This window comes from Pongo pygmaeus, chromosome 3 (assembly GCF_028885625.2).
Source record: "Pongo pygmaeus isolate AG05252 chromosome 3, NHGRI_mPonPyg2-v2.0_pri, whole genome shotgun sequence".
NCBI classification, from domain to species: Eukaryota; Metazoa; Chordata; class Mammalia; order Primates; family Hominidae; genus Pongo; species Pongo pygmaeus.
In genome coordinates, this window is record NC_072376.2 from 153,551,803 (window position 1) to 153,568,193 (window position 16,391).

At 34.2% G+C, this 16,391-nt stretch overlaps 1 protein-coding gene across 3 annotated transcripts in view; it reads left to right on the forward strand.

Annotated features, from left to right (window-relative positions):
- Positions 1-12,756, forward strand: part of ELMOD2 (ELMO domain containing 2) — a 29,671-nt gene extending 16,915 nt beyond the window's left edge. For all 3 annotated transcript variants that reach the window (XM_054484326.2, XM_054484328.2, XM_054484327.2), the window contains exons 7-9: positions 1,565-1,633; positions 2,444-2,577; positions 9,212-12,756. In XM_054484326.2, the coding sequence (XP_054340301.1) occupies positions 1,565-1,633; positions 2,444-2,577; positions 9,212-9,357 (349 nt within the window). In that variant the 3' untranslated portion in view covers positions 9,358-12,756. The remainder of the gene's footprint in view (positions 1-1,564; positions 1,634-2,443; positions 2,578-9,211) is intronic.
- The last annotated feature ends 3,635 nt before the right edge of the window (positions 12,757-16,391 follow it).

Sequence of the window (16,391 nt, forward strand, 5' to 3'; positions counted from 1 at the left end):
TGACTTTATATAGACTACCGTATGAACTTTCTCTCCTTTGTCTTATTTAATACTTATGATTAGCTACATGTATGAAATCCCCAAATATGTAACTGAAGTCACAATTGATAGCCAAAACTATTCTAGAAGATAGCCTGGAAGATTAATTTCCTCCTATAAGGATACGCAAATGTACAAATTATAGTGTTTGGGTCTGTCCATGAAATTGTGATTTATAGACTATAAAATGTCTAGAATGGGAAGGCTAGACTGTTAAAGTTTGGATAATTCATACTGTGAGAAAATCCTGATATTGGCTAAATTAGGTTAATATTGATGGTTTTTTTAATTGTTTACAGATGTTTATTTTTCACCATTTGATACTGTTAAGATTGAGGTTAACTAAATTCAGGAAGGAAATTAAAAGTTGTTCTATATTACAGATTGAATATTTTAAGAGTAGTTTGACTATTAAAATGCAATGCTGAATTATTACAAAAATGAAATATAAATGGTCAACTGAGGGCATTTTAGAATCAATCTAGGGATAAAGTAGAAAAATTAGAGACTTAGGAAAGCATTGCGTTAAGCAAGACTTTTTAAACTATTTTGGTGTTTACAGATCCCTTAGGGAATCTAATGAAAGCTTTGTATACTCTCTCCCCGGGAAATGTATATATAGAAAAAGTCCGTAATGTAAGATGGTTCCTGGATTCCCCTTCATTCATAAATTATCATTAATTCATGAACTTCTAAGTTAACAGCCCCTGGTGTAATGGGTTGAAAATTAGAGCCAGTGAAGAAATAAGGAAGTGTATATTAATACTCTGTAGAAGAATAAAGAGGGAAGAGTTAATCAGAAATTTCTATGCTTTATGAAAATGTCAATGATTTTGTCCTCTAAAATGTAAATAAACCATGGACATTTATTTTTTATTTTTATCCTCACGTGAGCATCTAGTCGTGTGTGTGTCTATCCTTTTGAGGTGATCCTAAGGTTTAATAGATTTGGTATAGGTCAAAAAGATGTATGTGCCTACAAATAGATAGTTTCATATACATCTCTCTTATACTGCTAATACTTCTGTTTTATAGCTAGTATTTTATTTATATGATTGATGAAGGAGGTTTCTCATTGCAAAAAGATTGTTGACTCCCTTCTGATTGCACTGAAAATGGCACTAAACAACACAGACTTAAATTGTAGTAGAAGGAATGAACCTAAGTGTAAGGAAGAGTGTCCTAACAGGTACATATTGACTCTTTTATAGAAATAGAACCAGCAAAGAAACAAAAAGAACTTTAGTTTTTTTTTTTTTTAAGGTAGTCTCTTTTTATATTATCTATTTATTAAAATACTTTACAGTCTTGTCAACGACCTATATTCTGTACTACATAGGCCTGATAGCTTGGGAAATTTTGATTCAGAAGCATTTGTGAATCACTGAAGTGATTTGAGACAGATATCAGGATACTCATGGCAATACTAGGACTATCATTTTGACAGTAGCTTTTTAAATTGGTTCTGGATATCTTACATTTGAATGGCGTACATTCGTTTGATTATTTTTCTTAAACTTTTTAGGTATTTCAGTGAAAATTACACTAGTGAAGCTCATCAGATTCTTTCCCGTTCAAATCATCCAAAATTAGGGTAAGCTGGGTATATTAAAGAAGCCGTAATCTCTCGCATTTATAATGATTAGATGATTTAATGAATTTGAAGGTATATCAAGGTATTTCTTAAAATGAAGTATTTTAATAAGAACTTTATAAAGGACATTACATGATACATTATTTTTAAGGAAAAATGTGATTGTAAACCAATTTTATATGTATTTCAGTATACTTTTATCACAAGACATAATTTATCTATACAGTGGAGATAAGGGCCCTTATAAAATGCTTTTGAGAAATAGATTTGAAGATAGGAAGAGGAAATAGTTTGGAAAAGTAATAGGAAAATGGGAAATAGCTTTGAAAATTGTAAAGTGAAATTCAAACTGAGGTGGTTTTATTAGCCTTACCGTTATTTTTAAAAATATTCTGATGGTATCTAATCTTTGAAAAAGCATAGTAACAATGTTAGATCATAAAAATAAGTACCCTGATAATGGAGAAGAAAATATCAGATTATCCAGATTATCCAGTGTATTTTAGAAATCAATGAGATTTGGTGTCTATAGTCCCCCTGACCCCTTTTTTATTTAAGAATTTTAGTTTTAGATATCATGTGAACAGAGCTTTATTTTTATTTCTTAGATTATATCCAGAAAAATATATAGGCTTTAAAAAGCAAAAATGTTAAATTCTTTCTAGTATATTTTTCTTACCATGTAGAGATTATCATAAAATCAATACTGTGTTAAACCTGAAGTCACTTTCTACTAATTCCTAACATAATTTTAATTTATTTTATGAGTTATTTGGCTAGCTGGTATAACTGGTAATGTTTCTGACATAGGTATTCTTATGCAATAGTTGGAATCAATCTTACAGAGATGGCTTATAGCTTACTGAAGAGTGAAGCTTTGAAGTTTCATCTCTATAACTTTGTTCCTGGTATACCAACAATGGAACACTTTCATCAGTTTTATTGTAAGTATTAAAATGAGTTAAAACTAGATCTTTCTAAGATAATTCTTAAATCACTTGGAATGTATAATATATATTTTAATCTGTTGCCTCTGTGAAGTATATAACTTATGTTTATCATTTTATTACTTAGGGTCTTTGAAAAACAAGAAAACAGTGGAAGATGGGTCCCCAAGAGTATTCTATACTTCAGTTTTTATATTTCCTGATTATAAAAGGCAATATTTCACATGTAGACACATCTAAGATTCATGTAATTTTTCTCTAGGCATTCATTTTCCAGCTAACTACAAAATGTATTTTCCCTCTTGGATGCTGGTTAATGAATGCTGTTAAGGACAGACCATTTGCAGATTATTTTTTTACTTTTGGAAGGAAATTTAATTTAGAGGAACTTTTTGCCTCCCCCTGCCTTGAATTTCAAGGCCAAATTTTCTTGTGGTAGGTTAGAGGTACTGAGTAACTGTTCCTAAAGCTGTCTTTACTTTCTCTGTTCCATTCACTTTTAGTGATAATATTTGAATACTGAAGGTTTAATTGAATGAGTCCATCTTCTGAAGCTATTGTTCAGAAGCAAAGAACTCAAATCTAGTTTTCCTTCACACACTACTTTTCTTGATCTTTTTGTGTCTTTAGAATGTCATTTGAATGTTGGTAGCATATAAGAAACTACTTAGATAATAGGTGGCCAAATCATAATTTCTTCATCTCCATTGTTGAAAATATCCATGTCTCCTTTTCGCAGAAACTTTCCTGCCTTTTCTTACACCCTAATTCCAGTTTTGTCTGCATCTTAACTTTCTCTTGCATGTGTCTGTTTCTTTCTATCCCCATTGTAACCGTACAATATCAGGCCTTTGTTACTAGGTTACTGTAATAGCCTTTAGCAGTCTTTTTATGGTAACACTCTTCTATTTCTTCTCCACATTGAAAGTATAGTTACTTAAAATGAAAATCTGATCGTTTTACTCCACTGCCAAAAATTCTTCAAAGGATTCCCATTATAAGGCCCTGCATAATCTGAACCTTGGTAACCTCTCCAGGCTCATCTTTTGCCATATACCAGCCCCCCTCTCACCCCCACAAACTCTATAGTGGAGGCATCCCAGTCTTCTTTTTAGTTGCTCAAATTTATTATGCTCTCTCTTGACTCTGTGCCTTTGCAAGAGACATTCACTTGGCCTGAACACTATTCCAGCTCCCTCTGTTCTTTCCAGGTGATGCCTTCTCATCTTCCACATCTCAGTTTAGATGTGCTCTTCTCTGGGAAGTTTATTCGTTTACTGTGTTAGATGTTGTTCTAGGCCCTGGGGATATAGCAGAGAAGAAGACAAAGTCACTGCATTCAGTGAGGAGCTGTCATCTTCAGAATCAAAACTTCCCCCTAGTGCAGTGTCCACCTCCAGATACTGCTTCATTTCTCTGCTCTCTTTGTTCATGAAACTTTTTCAATAATTGCTTTTTCATTTCTTCATCTCCAGTTTTTATCTAATTCCAATTTAGTTTCTCTCTCCATGACTCTGCTTACACTGATTTTTCTCAGACACCAACTTTTTTTGCTGCCTAATACAATCGCCATGTTTTTTCTTCATGTTATTTTATCCTTTTAGTGGCACTGGGCATAATGACCGCACGTTTCTTTTCGAATCATTATCATGACTTTTCTGATGCCACATTCTCCTGGCTTTTCTCTTGCCCCACAGGAATTCCTGTAGACATCCACTGCCTTAATAGATGTAGGGAGCACCTCAGGGCCCAGCCCTGTGCTCACTTCTCTCTTTAGCCCTCATACTTTTCCTAAGTGGTACCATCTGGTCCCTTGCTTAAAATGCCAAATATGCATTAAATGCCAAAATGTATATCTTCAGCCCAACCTCTACTTTAACCCCAGCACTGTATGTCCAGATCCTTTTTCTCCCTTAATGGATAAGGATAAAGAATCATATGGGGATGCTTACACAAGGTAGGAGCCAATGCAACATGTCTTTAAATGGAGGGAACAGGTTTCAGGTTCCTAAGGACAGCATTGATGATTCTACCCAAGTGTACTGAAGATTTCTAGCAGGCGTGAGATGCTTTCCTTTACCATTCCAAAGTGTTGTTGCTGGGACTTTGCTAACTTGCCTCTAATTTTTTTTTTAAATGAATATATCCCTTGTTCATTAGCTACCTATTGAACACAAATAACATAAATGAGATATCATGTCACACCAGTTAGAATGGCGATCATTAAAAAGTCAGGAAACAACAGGTGCTGGAGAGGATGTGGAGAAACAGGAACACTTTTACACTGTTGATGGGACTGTAAACTAGTTCAACCATTGTGGAAGACAGTGTGGTGATTCCTCAGGGATCTAGAACTAGAAATACCACTTGACCCAGCCATCCCATTACTGGGTATATACCCAAAGGAATATAAATCATGCTGCTATAAAGACACATGCACACATATGTTTATTGCGGCACTACTCACAATAGCAAAGACTTGGAACCAACCCAAATGTCCAACAATGATAGACTGGATTAAGAACATGTGGCACATATACACCATGGAATACTATGCAGCCATAAAAAATGATGAGTTCATGTCCTTTGTGGGGACATGGATGAAGCTGGAAACCATCATTCTCAGCAAACTATCGCAAGGACAAAAAACCAAACACCGCATGTTCTCACTCATAGGTGGGACTTGAACAATGAGAACACTTGGACACAGGAAGGGGAACATCACACACTGGGGCCTGTTGTGGGGTTGGGGGAGTGGGGAGGGATAGCATTAGGAGATATACCTAATGTAAATGACGAGTTAATGGGTGCAGCACACCAACATGGCACATGTATACATATGTAACAAACCTACACGTTGTGCACATGTACCCTAGAACTTAAAGTATAATAAAAATATATATATAAATAAATAGAGACTAATTAATGTAAAAAATAAATAAATTTTAAGAAGAGAATTAGCTACAAATAAGAAAACTAAAGTTCCTTAGAACTTAAAAAATAAATCTTCATAAAATTTAAAAAAAAAGAATTTGAAAACTCCCCAAACAATTAAGCAGTTTCCCATGTCTCAATATATACAGGAGGGTGGTAGGTTAGAAAGCAGTGCAGAATGACCTCTGTGCAGTATTTTTCCCCTAAAGACCAGGGAACTTGAGGATCTGTGGAAACTGTTGCTCTCCAGCACCCTCACACCATCTCGGCTGGCTCCTCTATAGGAAGGACATTAAAGTGTAATATCTGAGGTGGAAAAGTCATTGTAGAACCCTTTCAGTTGCCTCCTGTCAGCTCAGTCTATAAGAGCTGTAGATCATCCTGGAAACAGTGAAGCTTATGGTTTTCAATTATTTTGAGACATTAAAATGCACATACACATATACCTATGTACTTTTTAAGTAAAAGTTTCCCAAAAACTTGATTTTCATACCCATTACCATTGGAAGTTTCACATCTTAAATAAGGTTCTGCTTTTCTTCTTAAGAGGAACCTGTTCTAACTTGAATAATAACTTGCAACCTTGTCTTCGAATGTGCATACTTTTTTGGTAGAGGAGTAGGATCAATTAGTTTGCACAAATTAGTTCCAAGGTCATAGTTTCTCTCCAGAAGGAAGAACAGTTCAGAGATTAGTTTCCACATTTTTTGTTTCCCTGTGATCTGCCTTCATCCCCCCCTTTTCCTTTGATCGCCTTTGTTTTAATGTGTCCTGTGTAGGAAGGGCTGGAAACGTTGGTAATTTAGCTTTTTAGCTCCATTGTCATCTTGTACGTCCAAACTGTGAGCAGGTATATGCCATGATTCTGGGAAGTTACTGACCACTAGTCCAGCAGGAGGGCTCAGGATTTTGGGACCTCTGTCTTTTGTATATTCTGGTCTAGGATGTCTCCATTCTAGTTTTGTAGGACCAAAATTTTAGCTGGACTTCTGGGTTGGTGGTTCCAAAAAAAAATAGTAACACCTCAAGTTTGTGTAATAAGAAAGTTATGTCTCAATAACAACTTTATTGAGGTATAATTTATATAACATAGAATTTACCCATCTTAAATATACACTTAAATGGATTTTAATGAGCTAAATTGGGTAGCCATCATCATAATCCACTTTTAGGACATTTTCATCACCCCAGGAGATACAAGTTTACAGTTAATCCCCCTTCCTATGATTTTCTTATCCTTAACCTCTGCAGTAAATTCATGCAGGGAATTTCAGATTTAGACATTTCATATGGTAATTTCTACAGAGTCTTAAGTGTTCCAAACATCTGGACTCAAAAGGACAAAATATGTGCATCATGGAAAACAGCTCTTTTCCGTCACTTTTTGCAAAACTTTGGGAGTCTTATGCCAAGGATGGCCCTGCCAGTTTCCTAGAATTTCAGTATTTTTTCCTGTGGTTTCCTGATGTCACATTAAATCACTTTAGCTATTATAGCCTCCGTTCTTCAAGTTAGTCTTTCTCTGACACTGATTTATATTATAGATCAATAGCCTCACTCTGAAGCAAGAAGTTCCTAGTGCTTTAACTTGAGCAGTTTGTTCCAGGCCCTTGTAGTCATTTGAATGGACCACATTGCTGACAGTAATGAAAAAGCAATTTAAAGGACATAAGAATGATAAATATCTAAAACATAATAACCAGATATACTGAAACAAATGGTATGGCCATAAAATTTGGATAGCTATCTGCCTTATCATACTAGGCAGAACATTAATCTCTAAATGTATTTATTACACATCCCTAACAGTGTATGGGGGATAGAGATAACAGATGGTATTTCTCCAGAGGCTTCATTTCTTGATTTTACGCATATATCATGGTTGACAAAAATCTGTTTTACCATATATTGAGAAGAATCCAAAAATCTTTCTTAAACTGGCCTTCTTATGAAATGATATTTCAGTGTGGGAATATGATGATTTTAACCATTAATGTTTGCTGTATGACCAATATTATTAAAATGGGATTTCCATTTTTTTACATAGTAGGCAATCATGATAGTCTAGCCACCCTTTTGTGTAAAGTCATTGGCTTTTGCAACAGAGACCACTTACAAACTGTGTGATTTGGGGCACATCATTTAACTTCTCTTCGGTAGAGTGAGAATAACAACATAGTACTTGCATCCTAGGGCTGCTCTGACAGTATATGAGCATTTAGTGAGCACTGTAGAAATATTTAAAAAATAATTCAATAAATACATTTGATTACATACAAAGTAGGACTGCGGTGGTTTTATTTTTTGCTTTACTTTTTAACAGCTTTATTAAGGCATATGATAAACTGCACATATTACATGACAGATAATAAACTGCACATATTTAAACATGTATGATTTGATAAGTTTTAACATATGTATATACCTGTGAAACCATCTCCATGATCCAAATGGTGAATATAGTCACCACCTCTGAAAGTTTTTATGTACTCCTTGGTAATCCATGCCTCTTGCCCCTCCCCCCACCATCCTAGGAACCACAATTTTTTTGTCACTATAGATGAGTTTGCATTTATTTTCTAGAATTGTATTTAAGTGGAATCGTGCAGTTTTTACTCATTTTGGTCTGGTTTCTTTCTGCATAATTTGTTGTGTGTATTAATAGCTTTTTTATTTGTTATTTTTTAAAAATTGACGTATTAGCTCATTTATTTTTATTGCTGAACAATATTCCCTTATATGCTACACATTGTTTATGTACTTGTTGATAGATATTTTGATGTTGGGTGGTTTTAAATTCACATTTAAGTTTACGTGTGTGTGTGTGTGTGTGTGTGTGTGTATAAACAAGTTCGGTTTCATGAAATACATTTAACATTTTGGGGGTTAATTTGGCTACCATAATGAGGATATTGAAAGCCAAAAATATTAAGCCGATTTAGAGTGGATGTATTTTTTTAAAAAAGAGAAGATGCTGATAGTTCGTTGAAAAAAAAGTAGAAATAACTCTTAGATTTAGAAATCAAGTAGGAAATAACTTTCCTACACTTTAGCCTTATCCATCATTTTCTCATTACTTGCATTTTTGTGCTTCGGAAGTTTCTCGGGAAACTTTTCTCAAGGTATCTTTTGAAAGTACTACATCCTTTTTTTTTTTTTTTTTTTTTTTTTTGAGATAGGTTCTCACTCTCTCAACCAAGCTGGAGTGCAGTGGTACAATCATGGCTCACTGAAGCCCTGACCTCCTGGGCTCAAGTGATCCCTTTACCTCAGCCTCCCAAGTAGCTGGGACAACAGGCGCATGCCACCATGCCTGGCTAATTTTTGTATTTGTTGCAGAGATGGGGTTTCACCATGTTGCCCAGGCTGGTCTCTTAAGTCCTGGCCTCAAGCGATCTGCCCACCTAAGTCTCTGAAAGTGCTGAGAGTTCAGGTATGAGTCACTGCTCCCGGCTGAAAGTACTACATCTTTTAAGCCTGAGGGACATTGTTGATTTTTGAGACAAATAATAAATGTACACTAAATCGTTTATTAGTCTTATTAAGTCCCTCAGGCTTCTAATAGTTTTGAGATTACTTTTGATTATTGTATTCTAATATGGAATTTAAAAGATGGTTATATACTTTGTAAAGATGAGATGGTTTGAATGTGATTTCAACATTGAGGATTAAATGTTTTGTTTTTCTTTAACTGCAGGTTATCTTGTCTATGAATTTGACAAGTTTTGGTTTGAAGAAGAACCAGAAAGCATTATGTATTTCAACTTGTATAGAGAGAAGTTTCATGAAAAGATTAAAGGACTTTTACTGGATTGTAATGTAGCACTTACTTTAAAAGTATAAATCATCCACTGTATCTTCTATTTCTACCACATTTTGCACATTCAACAGAATTTATATGTTATAATAGGAATTATCTGATCAATTACACTCATATGTAATTTCCTACAAAAATATTTCAGAAATTCTATTTAAGAAAGCTAGTGGACAATCAGTGTATGTTTACAATTGTTTATACACTGTTCTCCAAAGGTACCTTATCCTTCCAAAGATCCCCTCTGTAGAGTCATGCGAACTACAGTTTGGAACTTGGGACTTAGCCCGTTGGTGTAAAAGTATAAATCAGGTATTTGTATTAAATTGGTTGATTAAAATGTGTAAAATCAATTTTCATTTTTATGTGTTGTAGGGTCAAGTTGGTATCTTTTTCAAAGCTCTTGAAGATTTTTTTGGTTTTTAGTTTGGAAATGGCTGTTTTTAATTTTCTTTGTCTGATTTTTATTTCTAGGTTAATTAACAGCAAGAGTGTTTCTTTATGGTTTTCTTTGTTTGCATCTTAATTACATGTCATAACGTTGCTTATGTAGCAAATAGAGCAGAGATACAGCAGAGAGAGTAAAGAATTAGGGCCTCCTTTTGGGTTTCTGTGATTATTGAGCATAACTGATGAGAGAATGACAGTATTGGTGACTAGCTTTTTTGTTTTTAAATAACACACTTTAAAATGCCACAGTGTTATTTGAAAGCTTAAAGGCATTTTCTCATCTTCAATATTTGCTTTTTGTCAGTTGTAGAAAAGAACCTTAGTGTTTTCTTCTCTACCTATGTATGCTTATGAAACTGCTCTACCTACATATGAAACTTCTCTACCTATGTATGCTTATGAAAAGAGATGTATTTGCCAAGAAAATCTTGATTATATAAAAGACAAAAAGATTATAAAAGACAGTTTCTGTTTAAATAAAACTGTCTTTGAAACTTAAGAAAGCTTAAGTTTAAAAAAAAAATCAGTTAAACATTGTTGGTTTATTTGACTTACTGTTAACTCTTGCTTCTCTTTGACTCCATGGTGTTTTTAGATAACCATGTATGAACTTTATGTTAATGGTTTGTGGGATACTAAAATAGCTTGAAGATGACTTGACGACTGTGCATTTTATATAGTTTTATTCTCCTAAACTCTCAGGAGGGCAGCAAGTGCTGTCAGCGATTATATAGTGATGAGATTCTTATGGGAATGATTTCTTCTTGGTGTGTTTTACACATTTGTACTGATAGCAAAACTAAAGTTTAAAGCAGCAAAGTTTAAGTTCTCCTTAAATCCTACAGAAACCAACCTTTTAAGGACATAATTTCATCTAAAACATGACGATATTTAGCACACCTTTTAATGTGGGTATATATCAAGTGTTTAAGGACTGGCTAGCATGTGATAGAACAAGACCTGAGACTTTATAAGTATTTGCTCGTGTCTGTTGACAGACCTCTTTCTTTCAAACTTGTTAGAAGAGTGGTAAGACATATCCAATTGGAAAATAAGACGCAGTGTTGTATAGCACATACATTTAAAGTGCATGCGTTAAAATTAGTTTCTCAATAAGATAAAATTATTTTAAAAATTTGGTTCACTTTATTACAATAGTGGCAATTTAGCTTTTCAGTATTACAGGAATTTAAAAATTGGTTTCTTGTAGGGGACATCTCAACTTTGGTAATATCTTCACTTAATTTTTAAAAAATATTTTCATGCTTTATTGTCCAGCTATACAATATATCGCAAAATCCTGACAAGTTCATTGTATTAAGGTATTAACTATTACATGGAAAGCTGTTCATCTTTTGATGTTTGTGCTGTAAATGCTTATCTTTGTGTTTTGATCTTCCAACAGCTGAGAGCTTGAACTGATTTAAACGTTTGTCAGTATACTTAAGAATGCTTTAAGTATAGAAGGGGAAAATTTTAAGTAAGTTTTTTCCCTTCTAGGAAGAAAAACTACGATGATGTTAAGAAAATGTCATTATAAAGTTTGCTCAATAATATGTTCTTTAAATCCACCTCCATTTGTACATTATAGGTATCATTCTGTTCTTGCTTAAAATAATCTGCAACCATTTCAGATAGTCTTACAGCAAATTGATCTAAAAGCCACTAATAAATTCTAGGGTTTAAGTCTAGAAGCCAAGCAAACTGTCACCAATGTCAGTTGTAAATTAGAATGCAACATGAGCCGTCAGACTCATGACAATGATATACATGAAAACAAAAATATAATTGTGTCTACCTTCCTACTTTCCCTTTTGACATATGTATTTGGAATTTTACGTAGTCTTAAAATCCATATTTAGAATCTTACCTGTTTCTATAATAATTAGTAAAATGCCAAAGTAGTGATAGAATATTGTGGCATTGAAGTAGCCGAAAAATGGTTAGTTTTAGCATCAAAAAAGTAAATAGATGTTGAAATGAATTTTTGTATGTGCCAGGTTGAAGAGAGTGTGCCAGTGACAGGAAGTAGTCTAAAAAATTAACAGTTACGGTTTTAATAGGATCTAAAAGACAATCTTTAAAGAAATGGGAGAAATTGGGGGTATCAGTGAACCTATACCAACCTCTCTTTGTACATAAATGTGGTGATGTAGCTAGATATAAAAATCAGTGTCTTACTGGCACCATTTACAGTTTAGAAAACAATCTTTTTCTTAAAAATGCCCATCTGATTTCTATTTTTAGGAGCTACTTGGATTTGTATGTATTTTTTCTACATGAAAATATATGTACTCTTCACTTTTGTTCCAGTACTATAATTGCTCATGCACTCTTTCTCCCCTTTGAGAACATTCAGTGAAATACAACTTCATCACAGATTTGCTCAAAGGAGAAGCATCACATGAGTGTGAAAAGTAGATGCTCGTAGCCAGAACAGAAAAGGTTACACATGATCATGGCACAGAAGATAGGAGGTTTGACTTGGAGGGCCATAATGTTTATTATCCTTCTTGAAATAACGGGGACCAGCAGCTGTTTTCTCAGGATAAATGCTCTACCCCACTTCTCTGTGAACAGGTGTGGGGAGGCTTACTTTCCATTTTCATATTTATACACCTCTCTACAAAAGCAATTTTTAATGAAGGTTAGTGGAATTGTTAAAAATCTGAGAGGAATGATGACTGGAGGTGTTTGGGGTTTTTTTCTGTATTCAGTTTTTAATGAGAAAAGTTTTAAATGTAGTACAGGTAAGACCCAACTACTACCTTACTATTATAGGACGATTCTATGTTTCTGTTAAAGTATTCAAGTAGCTTTCTCTGGGGGAAAAAGTACCACTTGGACACTTAAAGGAATTGGGATTTTTGTCTACCAAATTTGGATAAGGCAGTTGACTTCTTAAGTAAAAGCAATAGTGTAAAATGTCATTTTGTTTGGAATGTTAAGTGAGCAAATAAAAAACACGTTGAAATTGTTGTAAGCCTTTCTGTTGATACTTCTTTTTTTCTGTATTCCCTCATTTAGTCATTCATGCTCATTAAACATTTTTCTTATTTTTCTTATCGTGTTGCTATAGGTAAATCAGAATATACAGAAAAAGGTTTTGATTTTCTTGACTTGTTAACTGCTGATTACCTATTTACAGTGTTGAATGAGAAACAAGTGGTTATGAGACTGAAAATTTCCTTTATTTAAAAAGATGCCACCACCTCCACCTGCCCCTTCTTACAAAGAGTAGGAATAATTCATGCTAAACTGCACTGTTTTATTCTTAACTTTACATAAAAGTTCTATTATCCATCATAAAGTGGATCTATTTACATATTAATACATCATTTTTTTACAGCTGCATAGCATTTCTGTGTGCTTGCATGTGTGTGTGTATATCTTACTTTGAAATAAACAAAAATATAGGTGGATCTGGTTGGATAAGGCTAAGTTAGTATATTAGTACTAACTTTATTAAAGTTAGTGCTAATTATAGGTTCAAATATACGTATATATTCGAAAATAGGCTGGAAATTAAAGACAAAACATCCATCTTGAGTTTGATGAACACAATAAATGTAAAGAAAATAGACAAGGAAATATTAAAGATAAGTGCTTAAAATGCATAGAGTAGAAAACATGGGATCAACAGAAATAAGCTTTTGCTTGAAAAGACTAGTATTGATAAACTTGATACTAGTTAAGAATAAAAGAGAAAGCAATAATGTCAATGAAATATGGGACATCACTACAAATTCTACAGATGGTGAAAAAAACTAATTTTTTCAAAAATTTGAAAATTTTAATGAAATACAAAAATTTCTAGAAAAATACAGCTTACCAAAACTACAAGAAAGGGGAAAGTCCTAGCCCTATTAAACTGAATTAGCAATTAAAACCCTTTCCACTAAAAACTGCAGTTCTATATGGCTTGCATCAGTGAGCTGAATGACACACTTAAGAGTAAAATCACTTTTCACAAACTCTTGCAAATGGAGTATAGACTCTGCAATTCATGAGACTATCATAACCTTGATGACTAAAACTCAACAAGAACAGTATGAAAAAAAATTGTATGCCAATGTCACTTTAGATGCAATAATTATAAACAAAATGTTAGCATACTGAATCTGGAAGCTTACTAAATATATTAATGACCTGCATATATAGATATATTGCTTTAATATGTGATAAATTATGGCTCAGTTCAGTTGATCACCAGAATAAAACTAATGTAATTTTTCATATTAACATTTGAAAACCATGATGGTCTTAGATACAGAAAAACATTTGATAAAAATTCACCACTTATGTTTAAAAAATAGTAACTGAGAAATAGAAAGTGATTAATTTTATAAAGTATATCCTTATAAACTACAACAAATACACTTAACAGTAAAACATTGGAATCAAATTTAGAAAGACTGGAGACCTATGGAGCAGTTTGATGCAGATCATTTCCCTCTAGGGACAGACCATTAATGAGAAAAATGCTTTGACTCTATAGATTGCATTAAATCTGTAAGATAAATGTGAAAACAGTTTTTTCCAATCCGAGAGTATGTTATATACCTATATAGTTTTTAAAAAATATTTCAATAGAATTATAGCCTTCGTAGTGATACCACACATCTTTTATTATATTTATTCCCAGGTACTATTTTAAAATGCTTTTTTTTTGAGACAGAGTCTTGCTCTGTCACCCAGGCTGGAGTGCATTGGCGCCATCTTGGCTCACTGTAACCTCTGCCTCCCGGGTTCAAGTGATTCTCCTGCCTCAGCCTCCCGAATAACTGGGATTACAGGTGCCCGCCACCATGAGCAGCTAAATTTTTTGTATTTTTAGTAGAGACAGGTTTTCACCATGTTGACCAGGCTGGTCTCGAACTCTTGACGTCAGGTGATCCACCTGCTTCTGTCTCCCAAAGTGCTGGGATTACAGGCATAAGCCACCACGCCTGGCCTAAAATGCTTTTATATAATACATTTTTACAGCTTTATTTTCTAACTTCCTTTTGCTGGTATATAGAAATATAGGTATATAGACTTTTTAATATTGACTTTATTAGCCACATTGCCAAACTCATATATGCCAATTCTTTTGGATTTTCTGTGTCCACATTCATATTACTCGTGAGCAGTAACTTTTATTTCTTGCCATCCATTTATTTGTCTTACTGCACTAGCTAGGACTTCTAGTACCATGTTGAACAGATGTGCTGTGCCAGTTTGGATTTATTCAGCAAATATTCAGTCCTCTCCGTTTTCCAATAAGGAGTGCATTTCCTTGCTCCTTGATGTTAGGCTTGACCATGTGACTTGCCAAGATCAATGGAATGTTAGTGGACATAAGCAAAGGCTTGAAGTAGGTTTGAGCAATTGGGCTTATTCTTGCGCCTCTGCCATCACCATGAAAAAGAGCATGCCTCGGTTTGTCCATGGGTACCAGATGAATCAGAGCCACATGGAGTTGATCAGAACTGGTCAAAAACCCATGGCCTGAATTTAAAGGCCAACTGAATTCAGCTAAGATTAGCAGAGCTGCCTAGCTAGCCTACTGTTGTGTGAATTCTAAATTTGTAATATTGGTCAAAAGATGCACACATAAAACATACTGGATGATTCCATTTATATGAAGTTTAAAAATAGACAAACAAGCCATATAATTTAGGGATGTATACTTAAATAGTGAATCCATATAAAAACACACGGAAAACCATTTACCATGAAAGTGAAGTTAAGATGGTCTCAAGTTGTGATCCCGTGGGTGGAGGTGGTTCTGCAGTGCTTGCAATTTTCTGTTTCTTGAGCTTCACTTTGGTTACCTGTTAGTTCACTTTGTAATAATACATTAAAATATTCATTTGCTTTATGCACTTTTATGTATATGTGTTATATTCCACAATGAAAATTTTCCAATTTTAACAAATGAAGACAAAAAGAAGCAAGAATGATTTGTAGACTTTATATCTTACCTTGTTTCAAGTAATGGCTTGCCTTGTTAAACAAGGAACAGACTGTGATTATTGCCACTTACTTTGCATGAAAAAGAAAAACTTGTGGTGATTCTCAGGCCTGTAGGGGCTTTTCCCCCTACAGATGTGTCCCTATAAGATAAGATCACTTAGGCTGTTATCAAAGCACTTGGTAAATCCCCAGGTACCATCTGATACCAGATCGATTCCCTTATATTTCCTTCTGTATGAGGGCAGAGCCTATGCTTGCTTTATGTACCACTGTATAGTATACACAGTGTCTAGAGCATAGCAGATCCTCAGATATCTTCTGATGACTGACATTTCTCTGTACCAGGAATTGGCCAACTTGCTTCGCTCCATTTGCAACTGTCCATTGCCTGACCAGGGTCCCAGGCAAAGAAATAAAGTTATACGTTTTCTTCCTTATTCTTGAAAGAAACATGCTATTTGAAGGTTGTGATTTGTCCTAGTTCGAATTCCCTGTGAATCAGACCGTGAGGAAAGGATTTGCAATTCATTTGGGAGGTGATCCCAGGAAATACTGGTAAAGGAGTAGGGAACTGAGATAGGGAATAGAAGTCAGCCCACAAACGTTGTAAACTAAAAATAAAATCCTAAAGCTTCCCACTGACTAAAGGACCCCC